General features: G+C 45.6%; 1 protein-coding gene across 2 annotated transcripts in view; it reads left to right on the top strand.

The window, feature by feature from the left end:
* The window catches only part of DENND11 (DENN domain containing 11), a 41,760-nt gene that overhangs the window by 14,712 nt on the left and 6,415 nt on the right, over nucleotides 1–20,633 (top strand). Inside the window, exons 2-8 of one of the 2 annotated variants that reach the window (XM_080666995.1) lie at nucleotides 2,532–2,631; nucleotides 3,804–3,932; nucleotides 14,268–14,421; nucleotides 16,612–16,750; nucleotides 17,689–17,820; nucleotides 17,991–18,141; nucleotides 18,713–18,781. In XM_080666995.1, the coding sequence (XP_080523121.1) occupies nucleotides 2,532–2,631; nucleotides 3,804–3,932; nucleotides 14,268–14,421; nucleotides 16,612–16,750; nucleotides 17,689–17,820; nucleotides 17,991–18,141; nucleotides 18,713–18,781 (874 nt within the window). Of the gene's footprint in view, nucleotides 1–2,531; nucleotides 2,632–3,803; nucleotides 3,963–14,267; nucleotides 14,422–16,611; nucleotides 16,751–17,688; nucleotides 17,821–17,990; nucleotides 18,142–18,712; nucleotides 18,782–20,633 lie in introns of both variants that reach the window. The other variant, XM_080666994.1, reaches the window with a different exon arrangement.

Genomic DNA, 20,633 nt, shown 5'->3' with positions numbered 1-20,633 from the left:
GTGCAGTCTTGTAGTTAAGCCTAGATTGTTGTTAGTATCACTGGGGGGAGTTGACCTCCAGGCCAATTGGCTGTGAGGATCAGCTGTGTCTCCGCTGGGAGAGCTTCTGTGCTCAGCTTGGATGGGGCAGAATCTCAGGGTGGAGCAGACAGCCTTGGTTTCCCATCAGCCCCGCCCTACAAGGCCCCTGTGTCTCAGTGTCCCGCGGCAATGGCTGCGTGCACCTCTGAGAGAAGGCTGCCCTCGAGTTTCGCCCGCTGCCAGACAGTCCAGTTTCTCCCCAAATGAGTCTGGGCACCAAAAAGTCTCACCTGGAACTGGATTTCAGTGCAGTCGGGAGGGAAACAAAACAGCTAGCCACGCGCTTGCTGCCCGCCCTCTCCGCACGCCGCAAGTAAGCCAGCCGCGTATTCAGCCGCCTGCCCTTTCCACACACGCGTGTGCCGGGGTCTCTGCACCTCTGTCCTCCACAGCTCCTCTGGGTCTCAGTGTCCTTTTATCTTTCCTTCTAGTTGTAGAACTTCCACTCAGCCAGCTTTCTGGTGGTTCTGGATGATGTCCGCTCTGTCCTCCAGTTGCAGTTCTGAAATTGTGTGAGGCAGCAGTATAGGTGTTTACCTATGCCGCCATCTTGGTTTCTCCTAGGAGGAGGTTTTTCTTTATCATGTATCAGGAGATGGCTGGCCCAGAGCGGGAATGCTGGCTCAGACCCACGAGGTCATCCAGGGACCTAGACTCAACAGTGGCTCTTGCTCCATCCTCCCCTCCATGACAAGTAGGCAGGTGCCGTCCCCGTCATGGTTCAGGATAGCTTGTACCCACGTCTACATTCCCAGCAGCAGGATAGAGGAAGGGGCGTCATTTTCCTGCCCATTAAGCCACATTTTGTAAACCACACACCTCACGTCAGTCTACATCTCATTGGTTGAGTAAATGAGATGGCTAGAATTTACGTAGACAGCCATACCTATATGCAAGAAGGTGCTGAGAAACGTAGTTATCATTTGGAAGGCCATGTGCCAAGCTAAACATAGAAGGGTCTGTTTCCTAGGAGCAAGGAAGAATGGATACCAAGGGCCAACTTTCTGCCCCTTATCTACTAGCATGTCTATAAAATGTCCCTTAGATGCTCCTTAAAAATAGGTTTATTGGCCAAATAACTGTGGAAACGTTAAACACTGTGTTCATTTCATAGAGATTCACAGTGCAGAGTAACGTATAAAGGCTCTGAGAAGTTCTGCAATAATGTGTCCTGTCCATCTTTATATAACTTATTTGGCTCAAATCCCTTTTTAAAACCTTGTTTTATTTTTTGCAGAAGCCCTGTCCACCTAAGCTTTGGAAAATACTACTTGGGGAACTATTGACGTTTTCTAGTTTGCAGTGAAGCACACATTTTTACAGCACTTCTTCTCGAGATGTAGTCAACAGAAATGTGTGTTTATTGTGTCAGTCAAAGGTTAATCCAAGAGAGAACCACTGGGTGATACATACAGGGATTTATTTCAGGAATGTGGTGTTGCACAGCGTGGGAGCTGGTTAGATACTGTGTACGGCTGTCATCTTTGTGTGTGATCATGGAGCTCGGAGTGTACTAGTGAGCAGTTATGAAAGAAGGTGGTAAAATTGGGGAGAAAGAGAACAAGCTGGAATTGATGAGGATGGATGGGAACCTGGGTCAGCCCGTCGCTGCCTCCAGCTTTAGCGCGCAGTGTGTGTCTTGAAGCTAATGCCCAGCATTATGGAACTAAACGCACTCTTGGCTCAGGAGTCAGAGAGCTGGAAGAGGATCCAAGGAGGTGGATCCAAGGGAGGGTGGTCGCGGCAGGCCTGGCTGTACCCCACACTGGGAGCTGCCTGGTGCTCCTGCACCACCTTCTGTTGTGAATACGACACAGCCACTGCTTCACTTCCACCTTCCCATGTGGACCCGAAACACACAGGGAAGGGAGTTCTGAGAAATGTAGTTTGGCTTCCAATTGTATCCACCAGACAGTCTACAGCAGTGATATTTGTAATAGCATTAAATTGAAAATGAGCTATTAACCATAAATGTATTATCAACAGTTAAGTAGATAAACAGTGTTATATGCATAGGATGGAAGTACTTGCTCCACGCACCCATGTGAATGAATCTTGCAAAAAATATTGAGCGAAAGAGAACACACATGATGATCACATTTATACAGATTTCAAAAACAGTAAAGTTAATGCATGGTGTTGGAAGTCAGGAGAGGGTTGGTGACTTGGAGGGGGCTCGAGAGGCTTCTGACATGCAGATCTGTTCTGCATCTTGGTCTTGGCGCTGGTTACAGGTGTATGCACGTTGGGAAAATCCGTTGAGCTGAATAGTTATGATAGCACTTTGTATAGTATTTTCCTGTACCTGAACAGTACAGGATTTAGGTAAACTAAAGCCTTAACAAGTTATGGCGTTCGTTTCTTGCTGTGCCAGGTGTGCTGAGCCCTGTACTCTGCCTTGTTCTTTGAATGACTTTGCTTCTTTTAACTGTGTTCTCCCTTCCCCACAGGAAACATGGTGGAATGGTGTTTACCTCAAGATATTGACCTTGAAGGTGTTGAGTTCAAGTCTATGGCCAGTGGGTCCCATAAAATCCAGTCTGATTTCATGTAAGTACTTCTGAATGTAAGTCTTCTCCATTTTCTCTCTACCATGTATTTCGCCCGAGTATAAGGGGGTCTTCAGGAGGCGTGTATAAATGCCCTGAAAAATATAGTTTTGCATTTATATAAATTTTCTAGCAAGAAGGTCCTTACATTTCATTAAGTTTTCAGTGGGTTTCGTGACCCAAAGAAGTTAAGAGCTTCTACTGTAAAGGTTTTCTCCCTTTCTAAAAAACTGTTGTCCCTCACTTGAGGTTTGGCTTTAATGAAAGCATGGAGTTTTGGTTTTAGTTTCAGTTAACTCAGGATATTTATGAGCTAAAGCTTGAAATTCCAGCCTTAAGTCAGGCCAAATTATCATCCTGTGTAATTAAGGTTCTTGGGAGAAGGAGCAAAGGGAAACATGAGGTAAAGAAGTAGCTTTAATCTTCCCCTGGGGCTGAACCCATGACTGATGCAGTGTGAGAAAGAGGAAGGAAATGTAGCCGCTCTGGTCACAGGCTCTGTTAGAGCAGATCCTCAGGAAGAGAGGAAAGAGTCAACACTGTTTATGCTGATGACACGGATTGCTGGTTCCAGACAGGCCTGGAGATGAATCTTTGTACTAGGTCTTCCATCAAGTCCTTAGTTATGCAGGAGAGAGAAGGGACATATTCATGGTCATGGGCAGTTGGGTAGCAGGCTTGCCAGAGATCAGGCCTGGTTTCAGCTGGATGCCCCTGGGCGAGCTCCATCATTTCTTTAGAGTTTGGGTGTCTCGTTTGGGAGGTTGAGTAGCCTAGGCCAGTGGTTGGCAAACTCATTAGTCAACAGAGCCAAATATCAACAGTACAACGATTGAAATTTCTTTTGAGAGCCAAATTTTTTAAACTTAAACTTCTTCTAACACCACTTCTTCAAAATAGACTCGCCCAGGCCGTGGTATTTTGTGGAAGAGCCACACTCAAAGGTCCAAAGAGCCGCATGTGGCTCGCGAGCCGCAGTTTGCCGACCACTGGCCTAGGCTAATTGTTCCCCTGTGATCCTAAAAAAGGTGTTATTTTTAGGCTGAGCTTTCTTACAAAAGCCCTGGACACAGTTTTTTCTTTTCTTGGGGACTGTATCCCGAATGAAGAAAAAACAAAAACAAAATCTCTCTCCCTGATTTTGAACCACACTGCTTATTTGGTCCATTTTAGCTATTTCCGGAAGGGGCCCTTCTTCGGCCTGGCCTGCTTCGCCAACATGCCCGTGGAGAGCGAGCTGGAGCGCGGAGCACGCATGAAGTCCGTGGGCATCCTGTCTCCGTCCTACACCCTGCTTTACCGGTACATGCACTTCTTGGAGAACCAGGTTCGGTACGTGGCTTTACACGTGCGGGGAGGCAGCAAGGATCTGCCAGCTGGTGTCTTAATGAGTTCTTGGCGATCAAGGTTGTGTGCCAAAGCAACAGATGCCTTTCCAAGAACACCCTCGACCATGTTTCATGTCTCAGGTGGTGGTCTTTTTGTTTCAGCTAAGGTACCACCTAATAATTCTTCATACTATAATGAAAGCTGGGGTAGATTTTGCCTTATTTTAATAGTCATCCATTTCGTCTGATTAAATAATTTGCTGCCAGGTGCATGACCTTTGTTTCCTGCAGCCATGATAATAACCTCCTCGCCCCAGGGAGGCAAACAGATGCTTATTTTTTTTTTAAGCCTAATCATTTATTTAGGGTAATTATTATTATTTTTTTAAATATATTTTATTGATATTTTACAGAGAGGAAAGGAGAGGGATAGAGAGTTAGAAACATCGATGAGAGAGAAACATCGATCAGCTGCCTCCTGCACACCTCCCACTGGGGATGTGCCCGCAACCAAGGTACGTGCCCTTGACTGGAATCTAACCTGGGACCCTTCAGTCCGCAGGCTGACGCTCTATCCACTGAGCCAAACCGGTTTTGGCTAGGGTAATTATTATTACTTGGGTAATAGGAAGGGAATTTTTAGCAGATGCGGCAAAACTATTAGTCATTTAACATTCTTTTTCATTATTAAGTACTCCAATTTCATTTCAGATTTTGAGGGAGAAATCTATCCCTGATCCTTAAAACGCTGTTAAAATTTTAGTACATTTGCCTCCTTTCTGACGTGTGTGTATACTATAAAAAATATATCCTTGGCATTATATGATATATATACATACATACATTTTTATCTCCTGTACTTTTTCAATGTATCATTATTTTGATTTTTTATATAACAGTCTCTCTTGATCATTATCTTTGAAACAACATGAAATTTATTGTTTGTGGGGGGAAAACATGTTTATTTAAAATTTATATAGAAATACAAATGAATTTTTAAAATCCTCCCAAACAGAGAGATGTTCATTTTTTAAAATCCTCCCACTCAGTGAGAGATCCATTCTCAATATGCAGTGAATGCCATTATAAAATAGAAATAATTTTATAAAAATGAGATTAATATTTTATGAGGATTTAATTTTATCAAATAGCAGGCTGTTTTCATGAATATATTTAATTTTACTTCTGCCTATTAGGAGCAGAGTAAATGAAACTGAAGGAATTGTCAGACTTTAAGGGAATATATATTTTTTCACAATAAGATATCTTATTTCTTGATCTATTCCTCCAAAGTTAAGAAAAAAGATGAAAAACATGAAGATGCGGTATCATTCTTATTTTTATTGAGGAATAACATGTACAGTAAAGTGTATAAATCTTTGTATAGGTGTCATTGGTTTTTAAATTGCATTTCAACTGTTGACAGAGTCCATTATCTTATACTCCTTCCCAGTTCTTCTCCCCTGCTTCCTATCTCAATTTTTATAATTTGCAAGATCGATCTATTACATGAAGTTCTATGATTATAATCCCCTCAGTTCTTAACTCTCAGTTGTAGATTTCTTACCTCTTCCAGGACTCAACATGGCTTACTACAGTCCTGAATTCCAACATGATTTATTTATTGGTTGGTTGGATTTTGCCATAAAGCACTTTTTTCCCCCCATGAAAGGATTGTGAGTGCTGCCTTCTCTGAGGTCTTACCTGCTTAATCATATTGGTCTGTTACCTGTACTCTTGACTGGTTATAAGATTCTTGAGTCTTTCTTTTTTCATCTCAGGATGCTGCACAGAATACTGGCCTATCTCCTAATATTAGTTGTTCTGGAGAAGTTGTTTCTGTCTCGGTACCTTAGATTCTTTCTCTATCTGTGATGTTTCTGAACTTTTCTTTTTCTGGGATAGTTTGTCTCCTTTGACATACAGATATGTCTTTTATTTTTAATTTCAGGACTCTTTCCTTCTATAATAAAACATTCAACTTTTCCTTCTTCAGGGGTACCAGTCATGCACATGTTCTCTCTGTATTATCATTTTGATGATTTTAATAGCTCTATAATGCTAGCGCTGGCCTACAGTTTATTTTATTATTCCCTGGGGTTGAGGATTAGTATGTTTCTAACTTTTTTTAACTGCTTCTCTGCGTTTTAGAGCTGCAGTGAACACTCCATGTATCTTTTCTCTCTATTTGAAATATTCCTTCAGTTTTGAATCTCACAAGTAATATTATGGAGTAAAAGAAAACATTTTTTATCAGATTCCTTTTGAAAACATTAATTTCCCAAATAGGCAGTACCTTTTACAATTATACAAAGATATTAGTTAGAGCCCTGGCTAAATGGTGATAAGAGATACAATGGCTCAAATAAGATAGAAGGTTCCTTCTCTCATGGAACAATCAATATAGAGAGGCAGGTGGTCAGGGTGGACAGCCTACCGTTCCACACGGTCGTCAGCGACCCATGCTGCTTCTCTCTTAGTATCCCACCAAGTTCTCAGATTGGTTTTCTCTGTTCTGAGCTGCCCTCAGTGTTCAGAGCTGCTCTCACTACTACGGCCGCATCCGGCCCACGGGGGACAGGGAGGCCCGGGAGTTGCCTGCATCACTTCTCACTCCATTGTCATGTTCTCAGTCACAGAGACACCTCACAGCAGAGGAGACTGGAAGGGCCCTTGCTAGGTGAGTGACCTTGCGACCAGTTAAAATTCTGGGGCTTCTGTTACAAACAGGAAAAGGGAAGAATGGATTTGGAAGGGAAATTAGCAACGCCTGCTTCCGTTTGGCCCTCTGGCTACCTGGGCATCCTTGTGTACTCTTCTTCCCACCCCAAGAGAGACATGCAGAGGCTCATTCTGTTAATGCCTTCAGGCTAGGACCGAGGGTTTCCATGTGATCCGAGGCAGTCCTTTTCATTAGGTGAGGACATGCTTCTCCTTAGGAAAAAGCTATCGAAGAATAGACAGATTCAGCCATTCCTCAACTCGCAGATACAATATAGAAGCTAGAGTGGAAACCACCATACAAACTCCTTTTGGAAAAGGGAAGAGTGGGAAGTACAAGCAGTCGTTAGTCCGTAACAGCAATGAGATTCCTCCGAGCAGGATTGCAGGCTCCTTGTCCCGACAGAGCGGATGCCCGTGGCTAGGCTTTGCTTCTGCTCTCTTAAGTCATGTCCACTTCCCTCCTGACCACTTCCGAACCACTTCTTGAGGCTGCCCAGTTTTAGAACACATTTTCTGCTGGTGTAGATTGGGGGGGGGGGGCAGGGTTTAGTGGTTTCTTTGAGGGTTTAAAAGTCAGACTTTCATAGGCTGGTCATATGACAATATATAGCTCACTAACAACAGCAAGAAGCAGTCAACATTCTGTTTCCCACTGCTGCCCCTCAGATGATGCAGGGCTTGTCTTCCAAGTTATTGAAGTGCTAGCAATTTTTATGTTCCAGTATAACAAGGGTCACCAGCTTTCTTTTGAGTCTGCAATATCTATTTTGTTAGCCCCTTCCCTTGCCAGCTACTAAGCCAATGCCACATGTGGTTTTGACACTGTGGGAACTCATTTCTAGGTGTCATTTTTTTGCTTTAGCAAGGCTAAGTTGCTTTAACAAAGAAATCCAAAATACAGCGAATCAAACAAGATAGAAATACAGCTCTTTTCTAGCATGATTGTCCCAAATGGGAGAAGCCCTCCAGGATGGTAGGTGGCTGTGTTCTTCTGGGTCATCCTGGGACCCAGGTCTTTCTGTCTTGTCTTCTGCCATCTTCTAGAGAATTGTCTTCATCCTCCTGGTAGAAGCCTGCTGATCGTTAGCATGTCATGTGTCCCAGGAACACATTGCTTCTGCTCGCATTCCACTGGCCACATCTTAATAACTAGCCACACCTTACAGCAAGAAAGTTTGGGAAATGTGGTCTTAAACTTGGTGGCCATGTGAGCAGCTAAAATTTGGAAAATCCTATTACTAAAGGAAGGAGAGAATGGCAGTCTCTACCACTAGCAAACCATTAAGTTGTTACCCAGTTCCCACATCCATCCAATTATCCCAGTAATCACCGTCCATTTCTCATGTATTTTTCTAGACCTTGTGTATGTGTGTATACAAATACAAATGGAGATTTTCATTTCCCCCTTTTCATATAAAAGGTGACATGTTCTGCATGTTTTGTGCCTTGCCTCTTTCATTAAACACTATATTTGGGAGGTCTTCTCATATTTCATATCTTCAACGATGTTTCTTTTTTGTTTCTTACCGTTGTAAATGTGCCCTGTATAGAAGAACCAGATTTTCTTTGTCTTGTATTGATAGGCACTTAGTTCTTTCCAGTCTTTTGCCATTTCAAATAAGGCTGCACTGAACAAGTATCATTTCATAAGTCAGCAGAATATGTGTACATTCAATTCCCAGAAATAAAACTAGTGGTTCAAAGGGTATATGTATTTCTAATGTTAAGAGAGATTGTTGCATTGCTTTTCGTAGAGATTGTAACATTTTGCATGCCCAACAGTAATTCAGGGGGTGCTGTTTCCTCGCCACATTGCCTACACAAACATAAAAGCTTTGAATTTTTGGCGTTCTGATAGGTAAAACATGGTACATAAGTAGTTTTAATTTGCATTTTCAAAAAAATATATTTTTATCGATTTCAGAGAGGAAGGGAGAGGAAGATAGATATAAACTTCAATGATGAGAGAGAATCATTGATAGGCTGCTTTCTGCATGCCCCCTACTGGGGATTGAGCCTGCAACCTGGGCATGTGCCCCAACTGGGAATTGGGAATCTGAAATCGAACTGTGACCTGCTAGTTCATAGGTCGATGCTCACCCTCTGAGCCACATCAACTGGGCTACATTTTTATTCTTACAAGTGAGGTTAAGTTTGAATTATTTGTCTTTTTTGTGAACTGTTCCCATATGTTTTGGGTTATTGGCCTTTTAAAAATTAATTTATAGGAGTTCTCTGTACAATGGGAGATTTGTTATTTGTGACATAAATTGAAAATATTTTTCCACTTTGTCATTTATTATCTAACATTACTTTTTTGTCATGCAGATTCTTTCCTTCGGTGAGTTCATTAATCTTTTTTTCTGGCTTTTAGATTTTGAGTTATAGCTAGAAAGGTGGTTGAAGAGGGCTTGAGGTAACATGAGAAAAGAGACTTGAAAGAGAGACTATGAGGAAAAGAAAGAAGCATCGTCAGGGAGGCCCAGGTCTAGGCAGGTGATACTAGACTGCAGTCATGACGTTTATATAAACTAACCAGACTTGATTTCTGAAAACACCTAATCTCTGTTTTATATTCGTTCTTATTTCTGATATCCCAAACTTATTAGTGGTTCATCTACAACTCCTTTCTGTGACTCTTCCTTAGTAATCCCAAGATGCCGGAGAGCTGCTTTATAATGAAACAATGAGAAAAGGAAGAGGGAGTGTTGTAAAGTTAAAGAGTTAAGACACATCCCTACATTTTGGGACCTTGCTTAGATCTTGATTCATACAACCAACTCAAACGACATTTTGGGGACAGCTGGTATAATTTGAATGTGGAGTGGATACTAGTTTTTAGTAAGGTATCATTATTAATATAGGTGAGATAATGGCATGGTGGTTACGCTAATTTTTTAATTAGATTTTATCCATTAGAGATGCCAACCGAAGTATTTATGGGTAAAATATTATAAAATATTTAAAACATTTCAGGAAAAAGAGTGGAGGGGAACAGGATATAGATGTAACCATATATTTTTTTTTAATATATTTTATTGATTTCTACAGTGAGGAAGGGAGAGGGATAGAGAGTTAGAAACGTCGATGAGAGAGAAACATCGATCAGCTGCCTCCTGCACACCCCCCACTGGGGATGTGCCCGCAACCAAGGTACATGCCCTTGACCGGAATTGAACCCAGGACCCTTTAGTCCGCAGGCCGACACTCTCTATCCACAGAGCCAAACCGGTTTCGGCGATGTAACCATATTGATAAAACATTGATCATAGTTGAAGCTAAGTGATGGATAGAGGGTTTATTATTTTCTTCTTTCTACTTTCTGCATATAATTCAAACTTTCCATAATAAAATGTTTAAAAAGACTAAATATAAAATTAGCATATACTTAACATAGAAAACTTGGAAAAATAAACACAAAACTCCAAGAAAAAAAGAACATGACACCACCAGCCAGACATATCTACTGTTAACATTTATATCCTTCTAGTCTTTTGCCCTTTTATAAATAAGCACATACATGTTAATTAAAAAAAACACACAAAAACAAGTCATTCACTATCTAAATTTTCTAACCTTTTAGTATATAATAACTGAGTCCTCACCATCATTTTGGTGGTTTCATTGCATTTCAGCATATAGATGATCACAATTTATGTAACTATTTCACCATTTGGGGGCTTCTAGATTGTTTATTTTTTCACCACTATAAAATGAGCATCCCTGTAGGTAAATGATTGTTCACATCCATATATGGAGTTCTTTAGGCCACAATCCTGGAAATGGAACCCTAGGGTCAAGGGTATATACAGTGTACAATTTAATAGACATTGCAAGTGACCCTGCAGAAGATGGTACCATTTGGACCTGCACCAGCAGTCCGTGGAAATGCATGCTTTCCTGCACTTGCAAAGCCAGAAGACAGACTGGTTCAGAGGGTAATGAACACAGCCAGCGATGGTGCAGTCATTGCCCAGCGCCATCTCTCATTCTTACGCTGGATGCCTTATTGCTGGGTGTGGTGGGGGAAGGCAGGGAGAGCCGCAGTGGGAGTCTGCATGGTCTCATAAACATCCGTATCTGTGAAGAAGCTGTGCATTTCTGGAGACCGCCAGTGTCTCTGGTCCTTGATCTGGCCCAGAATCCTGAGCTTCATATCAGTAGCATGTACTAGTATTGTGTCAATTACTCGTCAGCTTTTACCATGTCACGCCTCTTGAACATCTGCATAGATGCATGGCCTACATTTCCACGTGGTAATTGTTAATCTGTGCATCCTCCTGGGTAAGATCACCAGGCGGTCTCCTGCATAATCTGTATGCCCCCTTTACCTTCTGTTTATCTTGGTATTATGGTTTGATGATCAGTCTTGTTTATTGCAAAATCTGTAGTGTTTAAATTTTGAGGCTTTCATACCACAGTTGTTTACCAATTACGCAGGAACTGCCAATTTGTGTTGATGTCGATGTTCATATTCTACATTTCATATTCCTGCCCACTCCACTCCATCAGCTGGGAGTGTCTAAGGCGGTCAGAGGACAGGATCCTGAAGCCAGCTTTTTGTCTAAGGGACCCTGACTCAGAGCTTTTCTTTAGAGTCTTGGTTCACGCATAGCATTTAATGCAGCCAAGCAGAACAGACAGCAGAGCAGCAAATCACCAATGAACCGAGAAAGTAATAAAGCGTTACATAAATTATCCCCTTTAACGCGGAAAATACTAAAAAAACAGTAAACGAATCTCACTCTTCTCTTTAGGGAAATTAGGTCCTAATGAAAACACTCTTGAACATAATCTTGTCTTTGTGTTATTTTATATTCATCAAACTTGCATCAGTTTGACACACAGCCCTGAAGAGTGTCTGAAATCTGCCATCTGCTCAGATAGACAAACACAACTGAGTGAGTCACTGCGGGTTTCCCATCCACAGGAACCTTTCTGTAAGAGTGAAAGAAGTGATTATAAGTACCCTGGGCAAAGCTTAAAGCAGAATGTACAGGAACCCCCGAGTTAGAGAGCTATTACTCGGAGACACTTATTTTAGTAATCATTCATTGAATGTAGTTGACTTTTTTTTCTTTTTAAAATGTAAATTTGGCCCTGACTGGTTTGGCTCAGTGGATAGAGCATCGGCCTGCAGACTGAAAGGTCCCGGGTTCGATTCTGGTCAAGGGCATGTACCTTGGTTGCGGGCACATCCCCAATGGGAGGTGTGCAGGAGGCAGCTGATCAATGTGTCTCTCTCATCGATGTTTCTAACTTTCTATCCCTCTCCCTTCCTCTCTGTAAAAAATCAATAAAATATATTTAAAAAAATGTAAATTTGCCTGAAGGTCTCCTCCTGGGCTTGCCCAGAACCCTCCCCACCCCCCTGGTTTTGAGCCCTCCCTGTGCGCCTGGCTAGCCGCTGCAGGATCACTGGGACTGATGTGTGCATGACCGATATATCACAAATGGTGTGAGGCAACCTTTTCTACTTCATTTCATTTACATCTCAAAGTAATCTCTCTCGAGGTGGCGCCGGTGTCTACTGAAATGTACCATCAGCATTTTAAGGAAAGAGAACGTGCGTTTTGAAAAGTGTAGTGACTTGCCTGGGACCTCAAGGTGAAGTGGCAGCCATGGCCTCAGGCTGGGGCACTGGTCACTCTGGAGTGGAGCTGGTTGGACGATGAAAGTCTTGGGTCTAGTGGTTTGTATCAGCATTTGCGGTCAGCAACAGTGACAGTTTGGGGAGATGGCCTGTGTTAGTCTTTGATGTTCCAGCCGTAATTAGAAGAGCCTCCCCTTGCTCAGGAAAGCTAGATTTGGATTCTTTTTTGTTGCAGTGGGAGAAAATTGTAGGGTGCCAAGAAAAAACAAATGGGCTAAAAAGGTGTAGGTGCCTCTCTTATTCCTCCCTATGTCCTAGGGTTGCCTTAACAAAGTACCAAAAACTGGGTGACTTAGAACAGAAATGTGTTTCTTACAGTCTGGAGGCCAAAGAATAAAATCAGGGTGCTGGCAGTGCTGGCTCCTGCGAGGCTGGGAGGGGTGATGTGTCTTTGCCTCTCCGCAGTGGGGTTTGCTGGCGGCCTTGCCTTCAGGGCTTGTAGATGATCACTCCTGCTCTCTGCCTTCATCTTCTTAAGGCGTCCTCCCTGCATGTGCGTGCCTGTGTCCAAATCTCCCCTTTTTATAAGGAACCAAGTCACATTGGGTTAAGACTCACCTTAACTATCTTTTAAGACCCTATCTATATATATAAAAGGCTAATATGATACTAGTAAGTGTCCGTCCAACCGATAGCTATGATGCGCACTGACCACCAGGGGGCAGACGCTCAACGCAGGAGCTGCCAAGCTGCAGTGACTTGGCAGCAGCGGTTCTCGGGTGACGCACCCCAAAACCAAAGAGGAGAGAGCCCGATTCCTCGCGGGGCCACGCAATTCCACCTTCAGCCGTGGGTTATGTTGTTGCTGGGCACTGTGGGCCCGGAATTTGGTTTACTGCACTTGTGTTTGTGTTCCACACCCTGTATGACAGCAACTTTGCAGAGTGCCCTCTCGCACTCCGGGACCCGTTGGGGGATGTCAGAGAACCGGTTTTGACCCTATCCCTACAGGCCAGGTCGAGGGACCGCACCTGCCAGGGGGACCCCCACTCACTCCGCAGATGCTGGGGAGGGACCATGGGAGGGTGGCTCCCGGGCGTGTACGGCCCTTTTCGCCCAGTCCTGTCCCGCTGGCCACCTTCTAATTAATTGCCTTTCAATGTGCACGAATCCATGCACTAGGTCACTAGTTTCCAAATAAGGTCACATTCTGAGGTGCTGGGGGTTAGAACTCCAACATATTTTTTGGGGGAACACAGTTCAACCCTTAACACCCCCATTAAACATAGTGCCAAATAGTACTCCCTGCATTTCCGCATTCGCCGTGAATGCAGGATCCCTATTGTCCAAGTGGTCCAGGGCCTCCAGGCAGCTTTCTTGATTTGGGGTCAGTTGGCAGGGCTGCCCACCACCAGGCCCTGCCATCCCAAGTGGGGAAACGGGGAGGGGAGGAAGAGATTCTGAGCTTTTTATTCATTACTTGGTGCAGAAATTCTGAGCCCTTAGAGACATCTGATAATTGTTTCCTCTTGTTTGAGACACTGCTTCCTCTTATTCTCTTACAACAACAAAGCCGCAAGCATGATTTCTCAACAAAGAGCAGCTCAGAACAGGGATCGTGGTCTTCCCAGGCCCCCCTTCTCAGGCCCACAGCCAGGCTCTGGGAAGCCCCACACAGTGGTCAGCACACCTCGCCCAGGACGATAGGCATTGGTTACAGTCTGAGAACTCCGCCTGTTCCCCATGAGCAGGGGAATGTGCCCCCCACCTGTCAGGGAGTATTGGATCTCATGTTGGAGCTTTTCCTAAGGATCTCCTGTAATTCCCAAAGGGGCGTCCTGGGCAACCTCAGAAAAGGGGTCTTTTCAGTTTATCAGGGCCTTTGCCCCAAGTGTTGCAGCCTTTGGGATGGGGACGTGGAGGCGGGGGGTGAGGGACAGAACTGTGGCAGCCACCAGGTCTCGATCTCACCCTGCATGTGCCTATTTGCAGACACCAACTGGAGACACCAGGACATTACTCCCATCTGGCTGCCTTCTACGAGGACAAGAAAGGGGTGCTCCATGCTGGTCCCGGGAGGGGTGGCAGCCTGCCCCCGGTCTATTGGCTGCCTTCCATCCACCGGTACATGTACCCGGAGATGAAGGTGAGGTCTGCTGTACTCTCGCACGTTCTAGGCTTGCGTCTGCATACAGTAGTGCTTAGTTGTGTTTTTAATTAATAAGGAATTTATGTCTTGGGCTTGTGCCCAACATCCACTTTTGATAGAGTAGGATTGCTAACTAGCATTTGGGTTCTTTTAAAATGTAAAGCAAGTTACCTTAAACACTGTGCTTTCTAGACCCTTCAAAATCTTTGTGCAAAATCGTATTGATTGGCCAGTCGGGGTGAATTCTGGGGGGAAAGAGGTGGGTTTGAATCTGTTGATTCAGACATTTTAAAGTCAGACATTTGAGCTAACGATGAAGAGTTAAAGCAGGTATCACATTTTTTTGTTACAGTGTTTTGGATATTGCTTTATGTGTATTTTTTCTGAAGTACTTTGCCTTTGTACTAGGATAGATTTGTTTACAGTTAACAAAATACCTGGCCAAGTGTTAGGTGTTGGGAGGGAAAAAGATGACTATGAACTTGTGACCCTATAGGTGGTCACAAGATACTTCAGAAACCTTGAGCTTCCTGATAGAGAATTATGTCATGAGTTTAAGGGAGAAATCAGGGAAGGCTTTTTGGAAGAGGAGGTGATCCCTGAAGTGTTTGGATAGGCAGAAAGTGAGGGATGCTGACTCCAAACTGAGAGAAGGCATGGCCAACAGTGGCTCCCAAATTAATGGTTTAAACCAGTGCATATTTATCATCTCACAGTTTCTGTGGGTCAGGAATCAGGCATGGCTTAGCTGGGTACTCTGCTTCATGATCTCTTGTGAGACTACAGTTAAGGTGTCAGTCAGGGTTTGAATCTCATCTGAAGGCTCGACTGGGGAAGTCTATCCACTTCTGAGCTCATGTAGTTGTTGGGAGCATTGAGTTCCTTGAGGGCTTTGGACTGAGGGCCTCTGTACCTTACTGACTGAGTGACAGGCTCCTGTGTTTACCATGAAAGGAGAGATGGTTGCAGTTGAAGTGCAGATGACTGTTCCACCAGCAGGCCCTGTGGGTCTTCCTCCCGGTGACCTCAGAATGCAGGACCACCTGGTTACTCGGGTACCTGGACAGCACAGAGCAAAGCCCTCAGTAGCATCCTTGTAGGCTGAGGGGCTTAGAGGCGGCCGGCAGGCTTCGCAGAGACCTCATTCCGCACAGCAGCTGGGTCCCCATATATTTGGGGACCTAATTTGGGACCCTTTGCTCATCATTTTATACCTTCCAGCACCCAGTAATGTTTGTGAGTCAAATATTCTCGCTGGGGTGTACTGTCACATCAGATACTTCTATTTATGATTTTTAAAAAGTTTCGTTCAGTCCTGTTTTCCCAGCACCTGTCTCTCCTGAGTAAAGTAGTTAATGACCCTTGAACTTAAACTTCAGTGTGTCAGGAGAGCTGTTGAGTGATAGGCATCTAATTTAAAGATGAGACTTTGAAAGAGGAAACTATCACTTTATGTGGAAGTAACCATCCCTGCATCTGTTTGTTTATACTTTGGTGTTTATTTTAGAAGGGTTCACACCAGCCTGTACTGAATATTTTTTGTAGGGATATGTCCATTTCTTCTAGGTTGACCAGTTTGTTGGAATAGAGTTACGATTCTTCGTATTTCTGTGGCGTCTGTTGTTATTTCGTCTCTTCATCTCTTTCATTTCTGATTTTGTTTATTTGGGTCCTCTCTCTTTGCTTCATGGTGAGCCTGGCTGGAGGCTCATCAATCTTCTATATCCTTTCAAAGAACCAGCTCTTGGTTTCATTGATCTTTTGTATTTTTTTTTCTTTTTTTTTTTTTGGTCTCTATGTCATTTATTTCCGCTCTGCTCTTTATTATTTCCTTCTTTCTGCTCACTCTGGGATTTTATTGTTGCTCTCTTTCTAATTCTTCAAGTTGCAGAGTTAGATGGTTTATTACCAGTTTTTCTTGTTTTTTGAGTTAGGCCTGTAATGCTATGAACTTCTCTCTCAGAACTAATTTCACTGTGCCCCAAAGATTTTGGATTGTTGTGTTTTCATTGTTGTTTGTTTCCAGGATGTTTTTATTTCTTCTTTGATCTTTTTGGTAACCCACTCATTGTTTAATAGTATGCTGTCCAGCCTCCAAATGTTTGAATTATTGTGATTGTTTTTATTGTTTGAATATTTTTTGAATGACGTTTCTAACAAGCTATTCCTCCCTTTTTATTTTTTCAGATCACACACCCAGCTGGCTGCATGTCTCAGTTTATTAAGTTCTTTGGAGAACAGATCCTCATTCTTTGGAAATTTGCCTTACTTCGAAAGCGCATTCTGATATTTTCTCCCCCTCCTGTGGGTGTCGTGTGCTATCGAGGTAACTAGAGGCCAATGTCAGAGGCTCTTCCTGAGTTCCCCAGAGCAAATGCTTGAGTCCTTCCATTGTTGACCAAGTTCAGAAGGGTCTGGGCCATATCAAGGGAGAGGGCCAGAGTTTTAAGCCTGGAGTGACCTGGTTGGATCTGGATTTAGAATGTGGACTCATGGCAATGCAGAAAATGCACTGGGTGACGTACCAGTGGTGCCATGACAGATAAGGGTCTGGATTAGAGCAGAGAAGATGGATTGTAGTTAAGAGATAAGGTTGACAGCATTTGGTGCGTGTTTGGGTTGTAAGGTTCAGATGTGTGTGAGGTTGTAATGGTGGAAGAGTTTAGGTTGACAAGGATGGTGGGGCCACCAGAGGAGCAGGTGGTGTGAGAGTGAACTTTGGACATGGTGAGTATGTGCTGTGAGGCCTTCTCCAGATGTCCACCGGGCACTGGTGTAGTTGGGTCAGGACCCTGGGGAATGTTGGGCTGATCACCATGGGATGGACGGCATCCGTGGGGAGAGGGAGGGAAGAGAGGCTCAGGAGGTGAACCATAGGGAGAAAGACAGAGGAGACTGAGGTGGGACTGTCAGGAGGGAGGGGCCAGAAGGTGGAGGTCATAGTAGGCAGGAATGTTGAAGAGGTCAGGTCAGCAATGCCCCTCCTAAGCAAGCCCTAGTGTGGGGAAGACTGAGACCTGCCCACTGGGTCTCGTAGGCCATCACTGGTGTCGCCTTGAGGACCTCAGTTCTACTTCAGTACCTAACAGGCTCCTATCACCTCCTTGGAATCAGGACCACCTGCTACTCAGGCGCCTGGGCAGCACAAAGCAAAGCCCTCCATAGCATTCTTGGAGGCTGAGGGCTCAGAGAGGGCCGGTCGGCTTTGCAGGCGGAAGGGCTGGGAGGGACAGACTCTACCCCTCACTGTCTCTGTCCCCACAGTATACTGTTGCTGCTGCCTGGCCAATGTCTCCCTGCCTGGCCTCGGAGGCACCATTCCCGAATCCAAGCCTTTCTTCTATGTGAATGTGGCTGACATTGAGAGCCTGGAGGTAGAGGTGTCCTATGTGGCCTGTGAGTACAGGGCCCTCCCCGCCTCCTGCCCACACGCCCCTGCCCCGAGTACCTTCCACAGCCTCCCGGCTCCCCAGGGGCCCTTCTCCTCAGGGACTCGGGCTCCTGGGTTCCTGTTCCCTGGCAAGTGATGGCCTCTGGGCCCCAGCTCCTGCCCTTGGGTCTCACAGGCACCACGGAGAAGATTTTCGAGGAGAAGCGGGAGCTGTACGATGTCTATGTGGACAACCAGAATGTGAAGACACACCATGACCACCTGCAGCCCCTGCTGAAGATCAACAGCGCCGACCGGGAGAAGTACCGGCGGCTCAACGAGCAGAGGTAGAGCCCCAGCAGGCCCGGCAGCGCCCTCGGGGAGATGTCCCCAGGTGGGACTCCTGGGCTGGGGTCTCTGCCATCCCATCCAGCCCACCCCTCCCCTCAGAACACATGCAGGCCTGGGCGATGGGTGGTGAAGAAGCGGGGCCCAGCACAGCCTCCTGGTAGCATAGCAGATCCGCGTGGGGGCTGCTTTCTGATGGACTTGCATCTGCGAAGCCCAGGGCAGAGGCAGGCATGGAGCATCTGGCGTGTGCACCGCAGCACTGAGCTGCCTCATAATGCTCCACAGTTCACTGTCCTGCAAAACCAGTGGCCTCATTAGCATCCCAAATGGAAAAGATGACCACTTGCTTGAGGTGACACAGGACCAGACCCAACCCTGGATCCAGGGTTTGACTCCCAGCCCTATTTATTCCTGTCCGGCCCCTTCTCTCCCTGCCTTTGGATGGGGGCCTGCTCTGGGTCCTCCTCCTACCTGGGTGGAGGTGGTCTGTGGATGCCCTCACGATGACCTAGCCAATGACAGAAACCTTGCAGCCCTGCAGAGTCTCATGATGCTTCCCCACAACAGGCAGACGCTGCTGTATTCCCAGGAGGTGGAGGGGGACTACGGCCCATGTGAAGAGGACCTCTTTGTGCTGTGAGTCGCTGGGCTGGGCTGTGGGGCCTCCCTGAGGGCCCCATTAGCACCAGTGCTATAGGCCGAATCCCTCCCAGGTTACACTGCCGTCCAGGGAGGTGCCTCATTGCTGCTGTCCATGTAAGAAACATACAAACCTGTAGATAATTTTTGACTTTGAGACAAACAGACAATTGCTGGGAAGCAAAATCTCAAATGCTCTGGAGAATGGCAGTTTTGCAACTTATTTTATGCATTAGAATCAAAGGAGGAGACGGAAGGACGGTGCGTGGAGCACACTGACTATGTGCTGTCCAAGCTACACGACAACAGTGGGCGGAGCTCACGTAAGGCAGAATCAGACCTTTGCTGAGGGGCTGTGCGCCTGGGGTGGGACTGCCTGCCCTGACCTGCCCAGTTAAGGACTGGTGGTCATACCGTCCCGTGGGGTCACTTTTGGTCAGTGAGCTTGTCAGGCCGCCATGTGCCCCCCGAGCTTGTCAGGTTTATTGCACATCCCCTTTTTCCTTCCCACTGCCCAGGGCACTCAGAGCTGGGCTCCGTACAGTCAGCCCTGAACCCTGACATGCTGTTAGTGGGGGGCCCAGAGGAGTTAAGGAAAGAAGCAGGGGAAGGTCATTAAGAGGAAATGGGGTCCTGGGGTTTGTCCACTGCATAGGAGCTGTCTGTCCCTCAGGACTCAGGGACTTCTCTTCCACTGCTGCCTTTGAATAGAGCAATCTTTGCACTGAATCTTATGGGATAATCTGAAAATTTAACCCTTGAACCTAATGAAATCATCCCCCCCAGATCTGTTGGTGGTCAGGATGGGAGCCCCAGCCTGTATCCCTCAGAGCAGTGGTCGGCAAACTGCGGCTCGCGAGCCGCTGTTTGCCGCTCTGTTGACTAATGAGTTTGCCGACCACTGCTGTAAGGCATTACCCTTACCCAAAAGTTTTGACTTCAGGTTAAAGACATTAGTACATTATTAAAATGTTTTTTAAATGTCTTTCCCTAAAGCAGTGGTCGGCAAACTCATTAGTCAACAGAGCGGCAAACCGCAGCTCGCGAGCCGCAGTTTGCCGACCACTGCCCCAGAGTATCAATTTCATTCCTGAGCAGCTTTGAACTGGTGCTTAGTGAGGAGAACAGACGTGCAGTCGCTTCCTTTGCCCCATCCTGGGTGGAGTATGGTCTCCCTGCGCCCCATCCTGGGTTGGATGGGGAACAGCTTGCAGTGAGAACCCTCTCTGGCTTTGGTGTTGAAAATGTAATATTGACATTTCAACAAAGTGCAGGACTGTGATCCTGAGAAAGTGTACCTTCTAGCACCCACTTACAAGCTACTGAGGTGTCAGAGTACCTGGGAATGGTCTCCTTTGGCTGGGCATTCAGTGGATGTCAGCTCCAGGTACCTGGAGTTCCTGGGCGTCCACAGCGTCCTTGGAGGCACCGTTGCAGAGCCCGAGAGCACTGTGGGACACAGCCGAGCAGTCTAGACACCAAATGCCTTCTCTGGACATGGTTCATATATTCGTGTGGTTCTACAAATCAGTGACATGAGAGCATGCTCTGTGAATAATTTTTAAAAAGTAATCAAAGGGAAACAAACACCAAGGATGATGGTCAGCTGTGGCAGTGCTGGTTCCTGCAGCTTGGCTCCGTGTATCCCCCTCACCTGTCACCCGCAGCCTTGCTGATTTCAGAGCGCCCCATGCCCGCCCCAGCTCCTCAGAGCTGCACCTTTAACGTGGGCATCCGTGTTGGCCAGCGTGGCCTGCAGAGGCCCAGGCCTCAGTTGTTTCAGAGCCTCCTGCCGCCGCTGTTCCCCAGCCCAGGCTCAGAAGGTGATTTGTTTCTCTCTGTAAGTCCT

Source organism: Plecotus auritus (genome assembly GCF_963455305.1).
Source record: "Plecotus auritus genome assembly, chromosome: 4".
In the NCBI taxonomy this organism is placed as follows: Eukaryota; Metazoa; Chordata; class Mammalia; order Chiroptera; family Vespertilionidae; genus Plecotus; species Plecotus auritus.
Note: the sequence above shows the minus strand (reverse complement) of the source record. Positions and strands in the feature narration are given on the sequence as shown.